This window comes from Setaria viridis, chromosome 9, assembly GCF_005286985.2.
Source record: "Setaria viridis chromosome 9, Setaria_viridis_v4.0, whole genome shotgun sequence".
Lineage (NCBI taxonomy): Eukaryota > Viridiplantae > Streptophyta > Magnoliopsida > Poales > Poaceae > Setaria > Setaria viridis.
Genome location: NC_048271.2, coordinates 40,779,098 through 40,800,981, shown reverse-complemented (window position 1 = coordinate 40,800,981; position 21,884 = coordinate 40,779,098). Strand labels below are relative to the sequence as shown.

Below are 21,884 nucleotides of genomic sequence, written 5' to 3'. Positions count from 1 at the left end.
TAACATGTTATGGACTCTTATCTTGGCAAAGCCAGGCATATAGGTCAAAAGTAGCAAAGTTTGAGCCCACATGGACCAAAATTCTGACAAAATTCATGAATTGTGGACAGAATCATGAACCATTAATGACTTTTTTTAAGTTTATATAGATATATTAAAAAATATTTTATGAATTTTTCATCATTAGTTTTATATAATTTTGTATCTCAACGATTAATTTTATTATTAAATATCCTACCCTATCAAAATAGTGATGAAAATTATTAAATATCCTACCCTATCAAAATAGTGATGAAAAATTGATGATATATTTTTTAACATGTCTTATGTTGTCTGATACTATCTTGCAAAATTTGAACTTGAAACTCCATTTATGCATGGAGAAACAAAAAAGACAAATTGTGTTAAGAGGTAAATTGAACCAAATGATATAGTTTAGTGAGTAAACTGAACTAAGAGGGTTATCCAGATTTTGGTTATATTTGAGGGGAGTAATTTAGACTTTTTTCAATTTATAACTACAACCTTGCTGCTAGCAGGAGTCTTTTCCATGAAGGGTCCAACCGTCCAAGTCTCCGAGGCAAGCAGATTCCCAGAAATCACAAAAGCCACAAGGAAGAAAAGGAAAGGTCTGAGAAACTTCAGATTTGAGACTTGACCCAAACCCAACTCGCAAGCCACGGCAGTGCCTCGCGTTCGTCGTCTTCCTCGCCGTTCGTACCCACTCCCAAGCCGGTCGAAACCCTAACTCAACCTCCCCTAGGCTCCCAGCGGCCCGCTCGCGATGTCCGACGTGACCGCCGACTCGGCGCAGAGCCGCCGCTCGCCGCCCCCGCCGTCGCCGTCGCCGTCGATGCCGCGCTTCCAGCAGCAGCCGAGCGGGCGCCAGCCGCCCCCGCCGGGCGCCGACCCCTTCGCCTTCGGCATCGTCGCCTTCATCGGCATCTGCTTCGTGCTGGTGAGTGGTGACCTTTGACCTCCCCGCCCTCCCCAATCCCACCATTTTCCATTTTGTTTCGCCCGATCGCGAGTAGGTAGATGTTCAATCGCGCGCGCGTTCCTGATCGGCTGGTCCTGGGGGTCGATCGGTGGGCTGTGGCGTGGATCCTGAAGAGGGGCCTTGGGCGTTAACGTTAGGTCGTTGCTTGTCGTTGGGGGCTTGGGGTTTAGGTTTCGTGCGTTGGGGATTATGGGTGCTGATTTGGTTGAGGTCCCGTATGGATGTATAGGTAATTGCATTTTGGATTGGTGGTGCATAACTGCATATGCCCGAATTGACTGGGAAAGTGATATGACCAGATTGGTCTCAGTTGTCCATTGCATACAACGAGTTTGATGCTTGTGCCTTCTAAGTAACTTGCAACATTTTTAGGGGAAGTGGGATTTTAGATACTGCTTGCTGCTCCTGATGTCCACTTGTTTAGCACCAACACACTCTTAGTTCCATATTGCATCAATTCAGTCTTGGTGGGGTATCTTTTATGCAACCGTTTGCAACTATTGACTGTATATGGGCCTGTTCGCCATTTTCATCGTATATTTCAGTATTCTCTCACATGGTTTTGTTTGTCGCGCTCATCTATACTCTTGTTGATTTTTCCTCATTACAGCATTACTTGCACTTTTTTGTGTGCAATGACAACTGAAATATACAACCATAGGACTGGATGACGTTTGAAGAAAAAACGAAAAGCGGTTTAACATCTTTGATGGTAGTTTGTTGCCTACTGCAGTTTAGGTTTGGCGCATTGGGGATGCGATTGTTGATTCTGTTGGTCTTGTGGGCATGTTGATGATGACATTATGTATGCTTGATTTGAATCAATGATTGACACCCTCTGACTTAGTATCAACAACGCATTCCGTTTGCCAAAACAGTTGATTTCTGTGCCTTTTATGTTTCCATAGTTGTTCAGGGGGATGCATTTTTGTATAGCTTATTATCGCTCCTATGGGGGTGCTCCTTTTATCTGATTCTATTTAGTTTCACTAGGCCCCAATAAAAACAGCTTTAGTACTTTAGGATTCTTTATATTCCCAATTTTTTCACAAAATATTTAATAATGAAGTTAACCTTTTGAAATACCCTAGTTTTTTAATTTTAAAATACTTCTCCAGATCACATATACCTAAGCACTTTATCCCCTTTTCTATATGTGAACATATTTGAGGGGTACTAGGAGATAGCTTATGCAAAACCCTCTTACTGGGAAGGGAAACGTGACCTATTAATGAGCTTTATTTTTTTCATTAAACAGAGGTGAATGGAAGCTAGTGAAATAGCAAAGTTGGTATCGAGGGGTAAAATGTCCTTTTTAAAAAAATTATGAAAGAAATGGATGAACATTGACTTGGTGTGGATTTTTGAGAATTTCAATCTTTTTGTAGGTTAAGTTTTTACATCAATCTTAAACAATGTTGTCCAAGGCAGCTGTCCTTTCTAGGCACTAAGTTTCACATGCCTTGGCTTGTCTAATCACTGATCAAGTGCTTTGCTTGTCTGCACCAGTCTAGTGCGATTTACACAAAAATGGTTACCATGTAGTATTCTTAGTTTAAGGCTCGAAGTTACTGCAATATAGTGTCTGATATGTTAAGTGAATTATATTGAAGGAGTATAAAGGGTGGCAACAGAGTTTAGCGTGAGACTTTGGTTTAATTGATAAACTATCCTTGAGTTTTAGTTGAAGCAGAGAAAATTTGTCATGACGTGTAGTAAGGAAAGAAACCATACTAAGTGGAGACTGTACGAATAAATAGTAGCCCGAAGAAGTAACATGTACCCTTTTTTTTCTGAGAAGCGCATAGAAAACAAAACCGAGCTGAATCAAAATTGAACATCAAGTATCAATTTTATTGAAAAAGAATATAAAGATAGTATGTGTGTACAGCTTACAATGTTCATTTGACCTATTAGGAGTCACTGAGGGAATATAACACTTTCAATTGGCACCCCGTTTTCCTTATGGTATAATGGAGTTGTAGAACAGTCATCACCCAAGTATTTGTTGTTCTTGTTAAACAATATCAAAGGATCTATTAAGTGCATTAGTGCTTGGAGATCAATTTATTAGAACTAGGTTGCAATCTAAAGTTTACATGTGTTTGATTAACATTAACTGCACTGACCTTGAGGCCGTCAGCTGCATTATGGTCTTTTACTGGCTTTACATAGACATACTCTTGGTTCAAAATGTTTTCTTGAGCATCATATTTATATATGTGTATTTTCATCCAGTGACTTGCATTGCCCAGACAAGAAGTTTATTAGCTTTACTGCCCCCTCAAAACTCTGACGGAAGGTTAATATGCCAGTGTACAGTGGATACGTTTCTTTCTCTAATTGAGGCAATGCAATACGACCATACAAATATACCGTTGAACTCTTTGGTGTTAAACTTGTATTTTGGTAAATATGCAGATTTCACTCTCAGTTCCATCAAGCGTTCTGCATCAAGTTCCTGAAGGACATGTTGGGGTATACTGGAGAGGAGGTGCTCTTCTGAAGACAATCACTCCTCCAGGTGCTTTTTTGTTGTAATGTTCCTTCTTTGTTTTTTCTGTTTGAATGCATTTTCATTAGCTTTTTAATCTGCTTTGTAGGGTTTCATCTGAAACTCCCTTGGATCACCCAGTATGAGCCAATACAAGTTACACTTCAAACAGACCAGGCAAGTGAATACTCTTTGCCCTTGTTCTCTCAACCTATGTTTCCACTAAAACTGTAGTTCAGTTCACCTGCAAATGGTATCTGTTTACTTCCCTCAAACAAAAAACTCTTATCTCCTTATTTGGATTGCACCTTTTATTTTTTAACATATAAATTGAAATTTTACTGTATTATATTTCAGATTTTTTTTTGAAACAAACTGGCAGAAGAGCTGCCTGTTATATTAAAAAGGAGGAGGGTCCAGACGGACCAAAACTGTACAAAGAAATATATATAAAAAAGATAAACGCATGAAAAAGAACTCACTTTGCTAAACATACGATTATATGGTAGAAATGTATTTATGCTGTTCATTGTGATAAACCAGGTCAGAGATATTCCCTGTGGAACAAAAGGTGGTGTTATGATCAGCTTTGACAAGATAGAGGTATAGTGTTGCTCTTCTTTTTATTATAACTCCTTTTGACAAAGACCATCTGCCTGTTTCTGAACTGCTTGGCACTGACTGTTGTGCATGCAGGTTGTGAACCGCCTCCGTAAGGAGTTTGTGCATGAAACCCTACTCAATTATGGTGTGCACTATGACAAGACATGGATATATGATAAAATTCATCATGAGATAAACCAGTTCTGCAGTGCTCACAGTTTGCAGCAAGTTTACATTGACATGTTTGATCAGGTTGGTTATTTGTTTCAGTGAAACAACTTTTGAGTACCTCTGCAGCTATGCGATGTGGAAAACCTAATACTCACATTTATGTTTCATCCCTGTCTTCTGCTAAAATTTCAGATTGATGAAACAATGAAAGAAGCTATTCAAAGAGACTGCACACGCTATGCTCCTGGAATTGAAATCATCAGTGTTCGTGTTACAAAACCAAATATTCCTGGTAGCATTAGGAGAAATTTTGAACTTATGGAGGAGGAGCGTACAAAGGTATGTACTTCATGTTACCAGATCTCATGTTTCACCTGTACTTTCTGAGCATTCACGACAGTTCCTGCGACTGAAAAACTTCTAGAATGATTATTGAGGGCAGAACATGCGGTGCTGTTGATATCATTGCATATATATATATTTGGATAGTATTAAGGTTTGTTCAATAGTAAGCAATGGTTATTCAAATGTTTGAACAGTGAATACATTTCTTTAATTGATAGCAGAGTTGTTTTTACAGAATTAGCTGAAATGGAAAGTCGCATAAATGCATACTTGAAGTTTACTAGTTTCAGAAGGTGATTCATGGACACCTTTTTGAAGGTCTGGAACCTGAAAGCATATATGCCTAATGGCACCTCAATACTAAACTTCCACTCATGTTCTTGTTCTATTGTCATAACCAGTTATGTTTATTTAGATCATCGAACTTTATTCAAACCATGCTATTCATCATTATACAGATACCGTTGGAGTAGAGTTTAGTAAGGCTAACTTAAATACTTGAAGATAAAATGCATGCTACATACTTAGTGGAATAAACCCATGTTGGTTTAGTACTGAAAAAAAAAATGCAATGTTCATTGAAGTCTACTCACCAGTCTGACTTTTTATTTGGATAAAGAATCACCAGTCTGACTCGATTTAGTGAATGTATGTGTCCTGTATGCTTATGCTACCTTCATTGCATAGGCACTGATCGCCATCGAGAAGCAAAAGGTAGCAGAGAAGGAGGCAGAAACACAGAAGAAAATTGCGCTATCTGAAGCAGAGAAGAACGCACAGGTGAGCAAGATCCTGATGGAGCAGAAACTGATGGAGAAAGACAGTTCCAAGAGGCAGGAGCAGATTGACAATGAAATGTACCTTGCACGAGAGAAAGCACTGGCAGATGCAAACTACTACAGGCATGGCTGCCATTACCATATTCTTTTACAAATTTGTTCTGCTCATGCATCACATCTTTTTATGCTTCTACTGATAACCGCATTTGGTTTGGGCTCTGCAGGATCTTGAAGGAAGCAGAGGCTAACAAGCTCAAACTTACACCAGAGTATCTTGAGCTGAGGTTCATGGAATCAATCGCCAATAACTCGAAGATCTTCTTTGGTGAAAAGGTACCAACTCCGGCTTCCTAGTTCCTAAATCGATTTTGTCGTCCTGTGTATGTTTCCTAAAGCCGTGTGCTGAACTGTGAACTGCACTTCTCTCCAGATTCCAAACATGATCATGGATCAAAGGTTGCTTAAGAACTACCTTAATGATGTTCCGAGGAAGGATTATTCCGAATTATAGAGGCTCCTTTCCGTGAATCAGAAGCGACACGGGCTATTATTGTGACTCCGCATTGCCATGGTAGAGAGGGCAGGATTCCCACGGAGCCGTTCAGTAGAACAACACTAGAAGACAAAGAAAAGGAGGGGAGACATCAGGAGTTGTCCCTAAGGTCTAAGGATGAGAACTGGCAGTTGGTCTTATGCAAGAAAGCCTTTTGGTTTATTTCTGTGCAGTAGTATTAGTGTTAGCACTAGATGGAGCAATCTGCATGTGGCTGACATTGATGCTACCATCAGACCCTGTTGGGCTTGGACATGTCCTAAACTGGTGGCTAGGTAACTCGTTTCTAAATACTAGCTGTGCTCGTAGGTACAGAATAATTTTTGTGGGCATAGATGACATTGACGGGAATAGCACACATGTTGGCGTGCAAGTTTCTAGAATTTCTCGATTGAATGCATGCTCCAGGTAAGCTCCGTGATCCAATAGTGTGTTTTGAACTCTTGCAAGCAGTGAGGCAGCAATCGAACTGATGTTTGCCGATCGCTTCATATGTGCTTTGTTGGAGCTAGCAGAGAACCTAGCCTCACTTGCCTGATTTGCATCACTTTTCAGGTCGTGCCTGCCAATTGTCGTTGGCTCCGTCCGTTCCCCCCAAAAAAATGTCGTTGGCCCATTGCCAACCCAAACCCATTTCTGCATTCATATGTTGCCTTCCTCATGCAATTAGGGATGGGGTGCTACCCATTTCTGCATTCATTCACAGCATATCCTGTCAACAGTCTCAGAATTATTAATATATCTAAAATGCCATTTCTTAAAGAAACAGCACAATCAGGACATCTATCTATACTACTCCCTCTATTCCATTTTATAGGTCGTTTTGGGTCCTGATAAAATTGTCAAAATTGTAGGTCGTCCTCGCCCTGCAGTTCAATTCATCCTTTTATTTTCCTAAAATGCTCTCGCGTTTTCTCCTCCGACTCATGTCGTGCGCACTCCTTCCCCCAAATCGCATCGCAGTGGCAGCCAACCCCGCACACCTCTGCCGCCCCCACCTTCTCCACCACTCAGATTCGATTCAATCCTCGGCCGATGTCCTCCAGCAGGTAGTTGTTCCTCTCCTTCGGCATATGCTTGGTCGCCGACAGCAGCGGGGGTTCACCCATGAGCGGTGGCGAGGAGGAGAAGGTCACGCTAGATCTGGGGCGTCTTGACGTCGTCGAGCCCAAGATGCCGCTGGTGGATGACGATGGCCTCGAGGTCTGCACGGTGGAGCTCGGCCTAACGCCGGCAGAGGAGGTACTTCTCCATCGAGCAGATCTCGGGCCCTTCTCCATCGAGCAGTTACAGGTGCCCCATCTCCCTTGCTCCTGACCTGTGGCCTGTTTGCACAATAAAAATTGCATCTTTTCAATGATCTAGTCTATATACGCACTATACCAAATCCCCTCCTGTTATTTGCGATTCCTAGGCTTTGCAAATTTTGATTTTGGTTAGTGCTACTGTAATGTGTTGCTTTGCCCCTAACGTACTCCTGTAATAGTCTCCCTGTAATGTGTTGCTTTGGAGTACTCCTACCCGTTGTCCATCGTGCTGGTTGGGGTCGGGGATGGCCCCTGGGAGGACATGCAGAAGTTCGACGACAAGCTCCCGGCACGTGACTTCGACAACTTCCAGGTGAAGGATCAATCAGCAAAGAATGCTCCATCCACAGCCTGAGCTCTGAAGATGAACCGCATATTTTCATTCCCCATCCAAACACAATGCAGCCTGTGTGCTCTAATATCAAACACAACCCTCAATGCAGTTCGTCAACTTCACTTCGATCATGGCGAGGAGCACGACGGCGCAGCAGAAGGAGTCGGCGTTCGCTCTCGCCGCGCTCATGGAGGTCCCCATCCAGTACAAGGCCACCGTCGAGCTCGGCATCCTAGGGTAATATAGGATGTTACTAAGCATTATTCTTCCAACTTAAAAGTCTGTAGCTGTCTGAAAACAGACTTTCTTGATGGTGTCTGAACATACATGAATGAATGCAGTCGAACGACTGGGAAAGCTAAGAGGGTTCAGCCGGCACCGCCGCCACTGCCGCAGAGGCAGTCGTCGTTAAGGAGGGGGAGCAGCAACGTTAGCACTGCATCAGCGCCATCTCTGAGAAATGATCAGGTGACAACGAAAGAAAGGAACAACAAGGAGAAGATGACAAGACTGTCATTTTTCTTTTTCTTCTGTTCTGAATTTTGAGTCTGTATCTACACTCACATATTGGATCAATGATGTCACAACAAATGCTCTCGTGTCCATGCAGGTGTGCCCAATCTACCTGACCAATGCCAAGGATCTAGCATTTGGTTGTGGCCACATGGTGAGGGCAAATTCAGACTCTCTGGTTCATAACAATGTGATGCAACCAAATCCGAAAACATGGTTACTTATGTTCTTGTTCTTTTGGATTTTGTGCAAACAACAGTGTTGCAGGGAATGTGGGGAGAGCCTCACCAGATGCCCTATATGTCGACAACCAAAACAGTGTTTCTTTGTGAATTTATAGAGTTTTTGAAGATACATGGTGTGAGCAGGTCCTCGAGCTAGTATTTGGTTGCTATGTTTAGGATGCAGATTGTACAATACTCCCATAGTATTATCGCATTTTGTGAGTTCTGGGATTCTTCGTGATGTGCAGTCTGACCTGTTCTTCATTAGTTAGCAAATTAATTTATATTTACTATGGTCATAGGGTGACAAAGAAACCAAACACTTCAGTTATCCTCACCTGACATGTGAAATATGTTGACCAAATCACTGCTTTTGTTGTCATTTCTCTTTGACTATGCTCTGATTAGTAAGAATTAGTTATTTTGACATCGATCTGTCATGTTTAAGAAACTGATGTGTTCTCAAATCAGTCTGTGGAGTAGGTTTCAAAGTGGAGTATATTTAAGTCTTGTTTCGTGAGGTGTGCTTCTCAAACCTGAAAATGGCTTGAAGTGCATGTTTCCTGAACCTTTATACTCATGCACATCTCTGAATAATTAACCAGTGGTTACAATCTCTAAATAAAACAAGCATTAACATGTCAATATAGTAATAATACTCCACACAGTACTCCTCACAAGTCTAAAATTCTATTGCATCTACAGAACCGACGACAACCATATTAACTTAAACACAGTAATACTCCACACCATTAACATTACGACACAGTAATATCACGCTCAACCATAATGAGCTAGATTTGCCAGTATACTATCATAGAGATCTTTATCACATGACAACCGATGAGGTAGCCTCCCTTCTCTTTCTAGCCTTATCTTATTCATATGTGGATTTCTGTACCTATTTCCTCCTCCAATCTTCATCACCTCCTTCATGCACATCTGGAGATTTAGGAACACTCTATTTAGATTTTCCACATCATATGCTTCATACTCTTCCTCCAACACCTTGAATTAGCTCTTCAATAGTTGTAGGATTTCTGGAATCAGTTAAAGACTGGAGGGATATGAAGAAACCTAGGTCTAGTACATTCATGTCTGGGGAGTTAGGTGGTTGTTGCCTCAATCGGATATCTAGCCCTATAGCCGCCACAGCTTGAAGGAAGGTTGGGTCATTTGGACTAACATGTGTTCTTGCGTTGTCCTGCTGGATGTAAATAGTCTCATGAATAGCATCTTGCAGCCACACTGATTTGATTGCTGGGATAACTTTTTCAATTAGATATTGCCTCATCACCTCCCTATTGACTATGATTGATTTTGTTTCCAAGGTTCCTCTCTCCCTATTATGGATCCTTCTGGCTGCAGGCACCTCTTTTACAAATGCCCATACACCAATCTTTCCAGAAAATATCACAATCCCTTTAGCATCACGTCTAGGCCTCGCCACAACTGTCAGGAGCATGACTTTGCCAATGCTATTCTTGTTCTGAATAGTCCGTTCAGGGTCATCTTCTTCTGGTAGGAGGTAGTATTTCCTTGCCTTTTTGTCATATAATACCATTTCTCATCCATGTGGAGTATATTTTGCATGTCAATGAATTTAGGTTCAGCATCCCATAGAGTTTCCTTATCTATCATTGAAATGCAAAACTGGAGCCTCTCCCTCTTATTTCCCTCTTTCAAGTGTGGCTTCAATGTATTGGAGTGGCGTCTTATCAAACCTAACTTGAACTTCCTATGTAATGTTGAAATATCGACATCTAGTGACTTAGCTAGTGATCTTAAGGTGGATCTTCTATTTAGTGGGATTGTGGCCATTCTAGAGAGCTCAAGTTCAGCTTTCTTGTGACCGCATCGACCATTTCTTTTGTTAGACACATCAACTTCCAGCCCAAGTACAATTTGCTCCCTTGCAGTCTTCCAAATCTTTTGAATAACTCGAATTTGTGTCTAAAACAATGCAGCAACTTCCTTTGTTGCAGTCTTTGGTAATTTCCCATTTTTACTCTTTGCATGCAATGATGTGTAAGCAGTATATCTTTGGGCATCTGTTAGCCATTTTCTTAACCTCATCTGTGGTTGTTGTACACCTGCAAGGACTACAATGAGATAATACAGTTATAAATTAGCAAGTTTCTTTATACACATCAAACTAAAAAACAAATATATATATATATATATATATTGCATTTATGAATCTATGTCTCTTATAACATGTTTATCTCTATTCAAATGTCTGATAAATCTTTGCTAGTTCAAGTGTTTAGTACTCCAATATCTGATGAATCTGTATTTTATAATTAAGTTCATATTGTACCTGCACCTTCAGCGAGAGCATTGGCTTCTTCATCTTGAGCAGGAACAATGCCTTCATCTTGAGCCATAGCATCAATTTCCTCATCAGCTACATCCTCAACTTCACCAGGTATGATTTCACCAACTAGTTCTACTGGGGGAGTAGAGTTGATGTCCAGAAGAAAACCTACTTCTAGATGAACACCTACAAGGACAATAATGGGATAAGATAATTAGATTGAATCAGATTAACAAGTTTTTATTAACCTCAGTTAAAATGACCCACTTAATTTCTTTATTTATTTTTAAAGTTATTCTGCTTCTAGTGAGGAAAACTTGGCAATCAAGGGTTGATTTAGCATGTTTTTGTGTTAGCTTCAAACTGAGTACTTTCTGATTGCAGGTTAAAAAAAGCAAATACTCTAAGTATGCAAAGTTGTATCTGCACCTTCAACAGGAGCAACACCTTGATTCTGAGCCATAGCGTTGCCTTCTTCACCAGCCACAACCTCGGCGCCTCCTGGTATGATTCTGCCATCTAACTCTACTGATGGAGTAGAATTGAGGTCCAGGAGAAGTTGTTGTAGACTTGCAAGGCAATAACCAATTACTGATGGAGTACTTCCCTAGATCAATGTTCAGTGTTTCAGCAAGGAGTAATTTGAAATAGGAAGTGTTGAGTTTCCTAGGAGATGATAATAGCACCTGCTTCCCTGGATTTGTAGATTACCAAAGTGGGCAATTAAGGGATGCTCTAAATCTCTAGTTGCACATATTGCTACTCTAAATGGAGTATGGAGCTTGTACCTACAGCTTCAGCGGGAGGATCGTCTTCCTCATCAGATAATACCTCGCCTCCAGCAAGTACCAATTCTTCTAGAATAGTAGAGTTGAGGTCCAGAAGACTTGTTGCCATGTATGCATATGTAATTGCCAACTTGTTGCTGCAGATAGATTGAAGCAAGCTCGGGCTGGCCGGGAGGACAGCTTTGTCGGAGATCGCAAGTGTTGGAGCTGCTTGCTTGCTAGAGACACGTCCAGGAGTTTTGCATAGATCGCTCGTGTTGGAGCTTGCTTGCTTGGCGGAGGCCGCACGTCCAGGAGCTTGCTTGCCGGAGGTCTCGTGTGCAGGGACTTGATTGCCGAGGAGTCCGGCCGGCCGGCTGGTCGGGAAGTAGTGATCGACGGGAGAGTTGCCGCTTGCATCTGTGGATCGCGGCGGGTAGAGGGCCGATGGGTTCAAAATTTCAAAATTCAAATTGCTTGCTAGCTAGCGTGCGTGGGTGATGGGAGGGTTGGGGGCACCGGGTACATGTGCTTGTACAGCTGGATGGTATAATTGAGGGGTATAATTGATCTTAATATGACTGAAATTGGGTTAGAACGGACCTATAAAACGGAATAGAGGGAGTACCAAATTAGGCACGATATCTTATAATACCATGGAGAAGTTCCCCTCTTCGATAGTATTAAGGCCTTGTTTAGTTCACCCCTAAATCTCAACTTTGGCACTATGCAAAAAGAAGATTCCCCATCACATCAAACTTGCGGTACATGCATGGAGTACTGAATGTAGATAAAATTAAAAACTAATTTCACAGTTTTGTTGTACTTTGCAAGACGAATCTTTTAAGTCTAATTAGTCAATATTTGAACAATAATTCACAAATACAAACGAAACGCTACAGTGTTGCTACAGTAATTTAGACACCCCAAAGTTGGGCAACTAAACAAGGCCTAAATAGATGATATTTCTGGTGACATCTCCCACAACTCCCACGTTCTTCTCCAGTTATGACGCGGCTCTGATCTGACTCACGCCGCCGCCCGCCCCGGCCCTGCTGTGAATGCGATGGCCACGGCCACGCCGGAGAAGCTACCCGACTACGGCTCGAGTGCTGGGGATGAGGGGGAGAGGACGATATCACTCGAAGTGCGGCGGTTCTCGGACCGGGAGCTGCGGGACAAGGCGCAGCGCGCCTTGAGGTGTGGTTCGAGGGGCCCGTGACGCCGGCCTGGCTCCCCGACCGCGGTGAGAAGTTACGCCTCATGCTTGAAGCCATCCTCAACGAGCTCAATCGACACCGGCACGTGATGGCCACGGCCACGCCGGAGAAGCTACCCGGCGGTGAGTCGAGGGTTGGGGACGAGAGGGAGACGGCACGTGAAGTGCGGGACCGGGTGCGGCAGATGTCGGACCGGGAGCTGCGGAGGTGGCGCAGCGCTGGAAGGAGTTCCTCCCGGGGCTCAAGCGCAACCGCCTGCCCGGCGCCATCCTCCGCGATGGCGGCGAGAAGATACACCTCATGCTCCAGGCCTTCCTCGACGAACTCAGCAATCGACGGCGCTTCCAGCACGCCAGCGCCGCCGCACGCCCGCACGGCAGCAACGACGCGGCACGACGAGCGCCGCCGGTGAGTACTCGTCTTCCAATGTGCCGAATAGTTGGGTCGACGCTTTTGTAGCGAATGGATCCAAGGGTTTCGCGTAGGAAGTGGAATCTTGAGGCTATTCGACGAAATGCTGCAGACGATCGAGCCGCAATCGATCAAGTAGCGATCGACACAAAGCTGCAATGTGATCTTGCATTGGCCGTGTTGCATTTTTCTTGTTGTACGGTTCCTTCGGCTTTAAGCTTCTTTTGCGGCTGCAATTCTTGTTGTATTGTTCCTGCTTTTCCCCATTTTAGTCTTAGTAATTGTTTTTTTTTGTTTCTTATGACCGTGGACGGTAATTTCTTCACTTTTTTTGCTACGATTTATTTCTTTTTACCACGTTTGCATTCTTTGTCAACATTTCAGGGCGGAGATGACAGACACTCAGAACTTCATGTGGCGCAACGGCGCCATGGCCCTGTGAATGAGGTTGTAACAATGGTCTTGCCGGAGAGGCAATCCACTGGCGAGGTGAGCGCTGGGGGCAAGAGGGTGAGGTTGGAAGCCGAGGCGCTGCGGCAGTCGTCGGACTCGGACCAGGCGCTGTGGGAGCGCGTGCAGCGCGTCCAGGGGCTGTTTGCCGGGCCGGACGGCTGCAAGAGGCTGCGCCTCTTTCTGGAAACCTGCTTCAGGGAGGTCCACGACCGAGAACGACACACGCACGTGTGCAACAGCGAGTATAGATAGCTAAACGGGCGGCCCGGCCTGGCCTGGCATGGGCACGAATAGGCCCGGCCTGTTTAGGCCCACCTAACTGTCGTGCCATGCCGGGCCAGCCCGCGTGCCGAAGAAGGGGCCCAGGTCCGGTCTGCGGCCTTCTTACGCAGGTCGTGCTGGCCCGCTGGTCCGGTAGGCCTTAACAGCCTCACCGTGCCCGTGCCAGCCCGTGACACGTTTTAATAAAAATCCCTCACCAGAATCAAATTTATCACACTAAGACATTTTCACAGTTTCAAAGCCAAATTCAAAACTTAGTTTCAACATATTCACAGAAACTTAGTTTCAATATATTCACAGATTCACAGGTTCAACTGATTCACAAAGATTCACAATCACAATAACACAAACAAATTTGAATATTATTTTGAGCTGTTTGTATTGCTGCCTCATTAAAAATCTTTGTAGGTAAAAACTCACACCTCGTGAGAAAATCCTACAAAGGAAAAAAGAGTACAACCAGCTCATCGAAGTTCATTGTTCAGATACACAATCACACAAATTCACAACTCAACTGACAATTGACAACTCACAAGTCACAAAACCTACACAAGCACAACAGCATGAGGCTTCTGAGTTCTAAAAAATGATAGGAGGATCAGAGATCTTCAAGTAACAACTAACAAGTATGCTGCAGGAGAAGTAAATGAGATTAGAAATCTTACTCATCAAGATACAAATTCTCAAATGACTCTTCAAGTTCGGTATCGTCGACGGTATGCTGCAGTCTTGAATCTCCTTGCTCCCAATCCTTGATCAAAGCCAAGATCTCCACCATCTCAGGGGTCAGACGACGTCGCCGCTCCTCAATGATCCTGCCAGTGGTTTGCCTAGACACACAACTGAATCTAGGATTATAAGCAATATTAATATACTCCTCAAATGCATCAGACTCACCAAAGCATAAAGGAAGGTCTAGTCTAGCAATCAATCTGCACAATTGGATACGAGCAACATCAGGATTGTACTCCCACATATGGAGAGAGCCATCAGGATTGTACTTGAGTTGGGACTGAGCCATACGTGAAGCACCTAGCAAGACTGGGCACTTTGGAAGGTGCGTATGCAAGTGTCCAGTACCACTAGCAGACTTACCAGAATAAATTTTCTTGCAATGTAGGCACTTAGCACCAGTTCTTACCCTCTTGTTATTCCTTACCTCGTACAGTGGCTCGAAGTCGTCCCACACCTTAGAGGTGCAAGAACGAGTCCTCTTGCTGCCCGTACTCTCCGAGCCCGGACCAGCACCAGAGCTAACAACTGCAGGTGGTGGAGATGGTGGAGAATCTCCACCACCTCGCTGAGCATCGGGGATGGCACCACCGAGCAGCGCCCGCCGATCCGCCTCCAAATCAGAATCATCATCTTCGGTCTCCCCCATCAACCGCAACTCATCATTGAGGCAGGTTGGATAGTCGTCGTCCATCCTAAGACCTCAAATGAAGAGCACACCCGGAACAGGGAACACATCGTCACACCCTCGAGCGCTCCACCGTTGACGTCGTCGCCTCGGCGGCTCCGTTCCTCAACGACGTGCGGCCCCTGTAAGAGACCTACAAGAGGAGAAAAGTGACGGAGGCGGATCTGCGAGGGGTCAAAAGAAGAAGAAGAGTGAGAGGAGGTTGTTTACCTGCGCAGCCGGAGCCCGGAGCCGGAGAAGACGAACCGCAACGGTGGGGAACCAGGGAGTGAGGCGAATCTGCGAGGGTAGGGTGGAGGAGGCGAGGAACCGAGGGAGGCGGAGGGCCGGAGGGGCTAGGGGAGAAGCGGGGTTACGGGGAGGGAGGCGGATGGGTGACCGGCGAGCCAGCGGCGGGCGAGGACGCCGAATCTGAGAGGGGAGGAGCAGTTACAGGGGTAGGGAGGCGGAGCCGCGGACGGGCCACCAGCAAGCCGGCGGCGGGCGAGGATGCCGGATCTGAGAGTGGAGGAGCAGTTACAGGGGTAGGGAGGCGGAGCCACGGGCCACCAGCAAGCCGGCGGCGGGCGAGGACACCGAATCTGAGAGTGGAGGAGCAGTTACGGGGGGAGGGAGGCGGAGGGGCCACCGGCAAGCTGGCGGCGGGCGAGGACGGCGGAGGATCTAGGGAAGGAGGTGAGGAGCCGGGAGGGAGAGGGGGGAGCGCTGGAGCAAGCGAGACTGCGAGAGGCGGCTCGATGCGGGAGGGAGCAGGCGCAGGGGTTAGGGTTTCAGCCGGGGGCGCGTCGTTCCGCCGTCTTATACGGCCGTTGGCCCGGCCGAGGCAGGCCTAAACAGGCCATGCCGGCCGTTGCTGGCCCACGGGCCAAATGGGCCAGGCCGTGCCGGGCCAGCCCACGTGTTGAGGCAGCGGCCCAGGCCCGACCCGTGTTGTAGGCCGGGCCGGGCCGTGCCTGGACCGGGCCAAAATGTCGTGCCATGGGCCGGCCCACGGGCCGCGGGCCAAATGGAAATTTATAATCGTCCTCGCTGCCTTGGTGCTGGTGCGAGTTCATGCTTCTCTCCCGTTCTTTGGGTCCCTGGGTCCCTGGGTTTCGAGATGCTGCGCTCTAGCTGTGGAACCGCGGCTCCTGTGGAATGGATTTCGCGTTCTTGGAGCAGGACAATATTCGCGAGTTTTGGTTGGTTGCGGTTGGTCTTGTCCACTTGGTTCGTCTCCAAGGCTGAATCCATCTGAGATATGAACTGAAGTCGCGGGGGTTCGAGCATTTTTGGTGCGAAATCAACAAAAGGCTAAAGAAAAAACCCTGAACTTTTCGCTTTCGCCTCATGACGAGTCGGTTCGCCTCCCTCTCGAGTTCTCGCTCGTCATCCTCTGCGAGATTGATTCAGACGGTGAACGTGATCCGTTCTATTTTCTTTGGTGGAGTCATGCATTTCCAATCTTTTCTTGTCATGTTGGACAACTAAGTTATGTGCAAAATAAATTTTGAACACATAATCCTTCAATGTATCTGACTGCATTTTATTTTTGTTTGAGCTGCAGGACAAAGTGGTGAGTGAGATATGCGGCTGTGGCAACCCTGCAAAATGCATTCAGTCCAATGCGGCACACCCTCTTCCTCTCCCCGCCGCCTCCCGGAGCCCTGTGAATGCAACGGCCACAGCGTCTCCAGTGAAGCTACTGGGCAGCAACGCGACTGTTGGGGACGAGAGGGAGAGGACCGAAGTCGAGGCGCGGCTGCTGCCGGAATGGGCGCTGCGGGAAAAGGCGCAGCGCACGCGGGAGGCCCTCGCCGCCGGCATCTCTACCCGCCTACCCGACGGCTGCAGGAGGCTCCGCCTATGGCTCGATGCCTCCCTTGGCGAGATCAGCAATCGACGCCGGGACGCCCACGCGGCCCCGCGTCCACACGGCGGCAACGGCGAGGCGCCAATGCCGGTGAGGCATTCTTCAATCTCTTCTTCTTCAATCTTTGTTTTCCATAGTCCTCATCTCCTTCGCGTGTGGGGAGTGGGTTAAAGGCAGCTTCAATCGTTGCTTTGTTTGCTCCGATTTGGGTTGAAGGAGGCTGGGGAGGGCTTTGTTTATCACCGAAATTTCAAGAATTGTTTGACAATAAAATGCCTGCAAATGATGTCCAGTGACACAGAGTTGTGATATAGTGTTGGCCTTGTGCAATTTCGTTTATGATCGATTTGTTGCATTTCTCTGGTTATGCGATTTGGTACAGCTTGTTTCTATATTTCGTAGCTTATTATTTGATCGATTTCTTAAACATGCAAAACAATTTGATTTTCATCCCATTAGGTTTCCTTTTGTGATTTTTTCCTTTCAATACACCAAAGTGAGGACATCAGCTATGAAGAATAAGTGAGGATGACGATTTTTTGTGTATTTGGTTCCTCTATTGCGGACAACACAACGCTCTGCCTGAAAGAATTAGATGAGCACTAAAAATCTATGTTTTTGACTATGCAACATTTCTCCTTTCACTGCAGGACATTGTAGTGTGTGAGATATGTGGCAGTGATAGCATACCTCATCTTATCGCAAAGTGTGTTCGCTGCAATGCTTATGAGCACCGGTACTCCTTTATCTCTCTAAATGATGACATAGCTTAATGTTTCTCCGTTCTTGAATGCTAAAACTTCATGAAATCACTGAATTTTTTTTTCCATTTTCTACTTTGAAGCTATTGCCTCCGGGTGGTGGCATATTCAGTGCACGGAGTATTTGAGTATCTGAAGTTATCTATCGTCTCCTCGACTACTCCTGGCTCTCGTATAGGAGCTGCTAGAAAAGTTCGAGGCTCGTGAGCTGACTCAGCTCGTTCATAGAGGTTGCTCAGCTCAGCTCGGCACAATCTTTAAATGAACCGAGTTAAGTCTTAATTTCAGCTTATTTTCTTAGCGAGCCAGCTCGTCAACTGCTCGTGAGATGTTCGATTAGGTCATTAGACTCCATAAAGATAAAAATACTAAATTTTTTTATCAATACAGTTATATTACTATTATTTGGTTAAAATAAACTTGTTGTTCAACTTGTAAGTCAAATCTAAGTACTAATTATGTCTATTTCGAGTCTCCAAGCATCTATATTATTCTGATTTATTGACTTATGTTATTTATTTTCGTAAGATCATCGTAAATTAAACTTTTAAATATTTTTAGTATATTTAAATTATCCTATATTAGTTAATGTAATCTTTGATCATAACATTTAATTCAACAATGCTAGGTTTATGAGCCAAACGAGCCGGCTCGACTTTCGTAAGAACGAAGCCAAACTCGATTTTTAGCTCGTCAACGTTAACAAACTAAGCCGTACTAGCTCGTTATCAAACGAGCCAAAACGAGCCGAGCCCTCGTCAGCCATCCCTACTCCCGTCCCGTGTCACGGTGTCAGCAGTATCAGCGAGCCAGCCATCGCCGCCGCCGCCTCGTGCCTCGGCAGGTCAGGTGTTTAGTGTAGGAGCTCCACCTGACCTCTTGAGGAGCGGGCACAGGAGAGAGGGTAACTCGGCGGAGCGGCACCGGCGACGGAGCTCGGTCCTAGAAGAGATGGCGGGGGGGCCAAATGTTGCGGGCTTGGTCGAGAATGATGCGATCTCCGTCATCATGGAGGTAATCGGTGAGATCTCCTGGTGCATTCCGACTAGGATTTGAGCGAATTTGCTAAAGGCCATGATATTGGTAGGTTCGGTTTGTGAGTGGAATTAAGGGGGAAAAGGGGGGCCAAGCTACCAAATCTCGTAGCACACATTAGTTGAAGCAGGGACCTGCTTCACCGAATTCTCGGCACAATGGAGCACGGTTCTGAGGAAAAATCGGCCGTTGTGCCTAGGGTTGATTGGCTTCGAAGCGGATGCGATTTTGTTGGGGAACCCATGTTTGAGCATGCAGAGGTCCTATTAGAATGTGAAAATTTTAGCAGTACCTAGCGCAGTAACTCAATGGATTACCTCTTTTTAAGAAACATGAACTCATTTCACTAGTCCTATTAATGGCAGCCGACGGGTAACTGGAAGCGGCATTTAAACCAATTTGAAGTTGATTTTCGTTGTTGGGCCAAGTTTATGTTCTCTTTCTGGGTAGAGATGGCAGACATCGGAGCTTGACCGTAATTCCATAAACATGTGCAGCCAATTCAATTTTCCTCTTAAAAGGTTCTATACTTCTATTGTCGAGTAGTTCCTTTCAGATTGACCAAGTTGAGTGTAATTGGAGTACCGTATTCCTCTCAACAGGTTCATTAGTAGATTAGTTACCATGGCTAGGAAACCGCTCAAATCTTCTGTTCTAGATAAAGGATTTAGTTTCCCTTCATTCTTGCAGTGCTTTCTCAATAACTAGCTGCAAAACATTAACTCTTGTGCGTGACTACTAGGTCCTAGTGTAACAAGTTGTTCTACTCATTTGAGGGGAACCTTTTAATCTTATTTGGCAAAGTCATCTGTTTTTACTGTGTTTTATGTTGTTGGCCGAAGCTGGGGATCTTTGTTTGTGTAGAGATGGCAGAGACTCAGAGCTAGGCATGTGCAACCAGTTTGATTTCCCTTTCAAAGAGTTTGGTTGTTGAGTTGTAAGTTGTTTCTTTCATATAGGACCAAACTGAGGATAGGATAGAATAGCCCATTTCCTCTCAGTGAGCTAGTGACTCAATTAGAGAACCAAACATCGACTCGGTGAGTTCAGCAATTCAGTTCCTAGGTTTTGCATTGTTGAGTGTTCCCTGTGCCCATTCTGTTAGCAGTTGTTGGCCGTTAACTGGAAGCAGCCTTTAAATCTGAATAATGCGTTGTTTGTTGTTGGACCATGTTCTGTTCTTTGTTTCGGTAGAGAGGCTGGGACACAGAGCTTCATCATAGGTATGTGCAACCAGTTTGATTTTTGTTTCATAAGGTTGTGTTGGTGAATTGTTTCTTTCAGATTGACTAAAGTAAGGATAATTAGACTATTAGAGTGCTATGTGTTTTCTTATATATGTTCATTGTCAGATTAGCTATCACTGCTCCCTATTCATGTACTTTCAAGGTTGACATAGAAAACATCTCAACACATTTGTTCTTAACAAAAGATTCAATATCCATTCATTTTTTTAAATAATTAATATCCATTTATTCTTGCAGTGTTTCTTAGATAATCAATTCAAAGCAATAACTCATATGCACATGCCAAATAACTCTTCAGCCCTTCTAGTTGTTTAAGGATTTAATTTCTTCAGATGGTAAAGGGGGCCTCTTTTATTTTCTTTGGCAAAGTCATTTGTTTACTTACTCATTTTGTATTATGGTGTGCATCTTTTTCAGTCCTAGGATTATGTCTCCAAGTCCATGATACATTTGAAAGAATTAGATGGGCTCAGAATTTGTGTATTCGACTGCATGATTTTTTAACTGCAGGGCGAAGTGGTGTGTGAGATATGTGGCAGTGGTAGCGCCCCTCATCTTATTGCAAACTGTGCACGGTGCAATGCACATGAGCATTGGTACTCCTCTTCTTCTTTTCCTACCTGACTATTGTCATTTTGCTTTGTTCTTCACATCCTAATTCATAAGCTCTAGGAAACACGGAAATGTACATATACATTTTGTCATCCGTCAAGAATATGTGCACTGATAAATTGCTAGACATGTTTCTATGTAAAGATGTTTGGATAGAAGTGAATGGTAAGAGAACAGAAGGCTTTTCCACAGATAACTGCTGTGAAGATGGTAGCTAAATGTGGCCCTAAGCCTTTGTAGCTGTTAAGAAGTGGATATTTCCATTTGTTTTTGTCTGTAGAAAATGCTCACTATCCATAAAAATGATGAAGTGAATCAATGTATATCCTTTCCTGACTGGTGAAACTTTGGTTCTGGTCTCTGAAAGCTTTTCTGTTTCTCTGTGCCGAAGGTATTGCATGCGGGTGTTGACATTTCTGATTCCACGCATATGGTTTTGCTATAGATGCCAACACGAGGCAAACAGGGCGCCCAGATCGTAGCCAAAGGTAGCGTTTTTCTTCTTGTTGGTACGTTTTATGCAGTCCTGGGCTGAAACTCTTGATTACTCAGTCCCCTGCAGATCCCGATGATGGATCAAACTCCCCTTGGTCCTGCTCCAAGGGAAGCTGCAGATTCTGAAGAGACACTAGAAGGTAGTTGGTCTCTTGTGAGAAAACATTTGGCTTGATTTTGTGTGGTTGTATTGGCGTTGGCTGGAGCAATCTCCATGTGGCTTGACATTGGTGCGGGCATCAGAAAATGTTTTGGGATATTCTTGAACCGCGAGTGAGCAGTAATATGTTGCGACTTGTGAGAGTGCAAGTGTGACTGATCGATGTAAGTGGCCAATGATATCGTATGAAGATTTCTAGGCCACGCTATATGATTTCATTGATCTCCCGGTTGAATGCGCAAGATCTGGTGGAGCACAGCTTAGAGGATGCAGCCTCCATTGTTGCAAGTAAATATTTTGCTGGCAAACTTCGTGGTGGATCGATTGATTGCACAGCACTACTATTACTATATGAAATATGAATGAAGCTGCCAGAAAGAATGCCCTGTTCTGGCTGTGACCTGCAAAGAAAGGTGAGTAAAGATGCTTGTAGTATCTACGGAGTACTGGGATGGAAATGGAAGCCGTGATAAAAAGGTTCCTCACAAGGCAAGGCATGCAAAAGATGGCAAATGGATGGATACATCCA

At 44.7% G+C, this 21,884-nt stretch overlaps 3 protein-coding genes across 15 annotated transcripts; all 3 read left to right on the top strand.

The window, feature by feature from the left end:
- Nucleotides 1–626: 626 nt before the first annotated feature.
- LOC117840815 (uncharacterized) lies at nt 627–6,371 on the top strand. Its single transcript, XM_034721351.2, has 9 exons — nt 627–958; nt 3,422–3,524; nt 3,604–3,671; nt 4,038–4,097; nt 4,191–4,349; nt 4,461–4,607; nt 5,301–5,515; nt 5,617–5,725; nt 5,823–6,371. The coding sequence occupies exons 1-9, from the start codon at nt 785–787 to the stop codon at nt 5,901–5,903; spliced, it is 1,116 nt and encodes a 371-aa protein (XP_034577242.1). The 5' UTR covers nt 627–784; the 3' UTR covers nt 5,904–6,371.
- On the top strand, nt 6,215–11,994 carry LOC117840817 (E3 ubiquitin-protein ligase RGLG4). 12 transcript variants are annotated; one of them, XR_011897268.1, is made up of 10 exons: nt 6,215–6,353; nt 6,501–7,238; nt 7,432–7,565; nt 7,696–7,823; nt 7,928–8,054; nt 8,197–8,253; nt 8,359–8,467; nt 10,686–10,751; nt 11,025–11,144; nt 11,347–11,994. XR_011897268.1 is itself a non-coding variant. In XM_034721354.2 (8 exons), the coding sequence occupies exons 3-7, from the start codon at nt 7,515–7,517 to the stop codon at nt 8,437–8,439; spliced, it is 444 nt and encodes a 147-aa protein (XP_034577245.1). In that variant the 5' UTR covers nt 6,215–6,353; nt 6,501–7,238; nt 7,432–7,514; the 3' UTR covers nt 8,440–8,467; nt 10,686–10,753. The 12 variants fall into 12 exon arrangements, 4 of the variants coding, with proteins under 4 accessions (XP_034577245.1, XP_034577248.1, XP_034577247.1 ...); XR_011897266.1 differs by having other exon boundaries at nt 10,632–10,751; XR_011897267.1 differs by having other exon boundaries at nt 8,359–8,541.
- A 4,779-nt stretch (nt 11,995–16,773) lies between these two features.
- Nucleotides 16,774–21,563, top strand: LOC117840346 (PHD finger-containing protein 5-like). Of its 2 annotated transcripts, none has more exons than XM_034720852.2 (6): nt 16,774–17,135; nt 17,696–17,781; nt 17,890–18,820; nt 20,599–20,684; nt 21,092–21,188; nt 21,263–21,563. In XM_034720852.2, the coding sequence occupies exons 3-5, from the start codon at nt 18,758–18,760 to the stop codon at nt 21,180–21,182; spliced, it is 240 nt and encodes a 79-aa protein (XP_034576743.2). In that variant the 5' UTR covers nt 16,774–17,135; nt 17,696–17,781; nt 17,890–18,757; the 3' UTR covers nt 21,183–21,188; nt 21,263–21,563. The 2 variants fall into 2 exon arrangements, with proteins under 2 accessions (XP_034576743.2, XP_072147071.1); XM_072290970.1 differs by having other exon boundaries at nt 16,783–17,135; nt 21,253–21,563.
- Nucleotides 21,564–21,884: the final 321 nt, after the last annotated feature.

What these genes read in the sequence shown, in the direction of transcription:
- LOC117840815 (XM_034721351.2), top strand. Translation starts at nt 785, where the DNA reads ATGTCCGACGTGACCGCCGACTCGGCGCAGAGCCGCCGCTCGCCGCCC. An exon ending in GAAGACAATCACTCCTCCAG is followed by an intron (nt 3,525 to 3,603) that starts GTGCTTTTTTGT and finishes TCTGCTTTGTAG; the next exon opens with GGTTTCATCTGAAACTCCCT. An exon ending in GCAGATGCAAACTACTACAG is followed by an intron (nt 5,516 to 5,616) that starts GCATGGCTGCCA and finishes TGGGCTCTGCAG; the next exon opens with GATCTTGAAGGAAGCAGAGG.
- LOC117840817 (XM_034721356.2), top strand. Translation starts at nt 7,515, where the DNA reads ATGCAGAAGTTCGACGACAAGCTCCCGGCACGTGACTTCGACAACTTC. An exon ending in CATCTCTGAGAAATGATCAG is followed by an intron (nt 8,055 to 8,196) that starts GTGACAACGAAA and finishes GTGTCCATGCAG; the next exon opens with GTGTGCCCAATCTACCTGAC. An exon ending in CATTTGGTTGTGGCCACATG is followed by an intron (nt 8,254 to 10,631) that starts GTGAGGGCAAAT and finishes TTTATAATTAAG; the next exon opens with TTCATATTGTACCTGCACCT.
- LOC117840346 (XM_034720852.2), top strand. Translation starts at nt 18,758, where the DNA reads ATGGCGGGGGGGCCAAATGTTGCGGGCTTGGTCGAGAATGATGCGATC. An exon ending in CGATCTCCGTCATCATGGAG is followed by an intron (nt 18,821 to 20,598) that starts GTAATCGGTGAG and finishes TTTTAACTGCAG; the next exon opens with GGCGAAGTGGTGTGTGAGAT. An exon ending in TGCAATGCACATGAGCATTG is followed by an intron (nt 20,685 to 21,091) that starts GTACTCCTCTTC and finishes TCTGTGCCGAAG; the next exon opens with GTATTGCATGCGGGTGTTGA.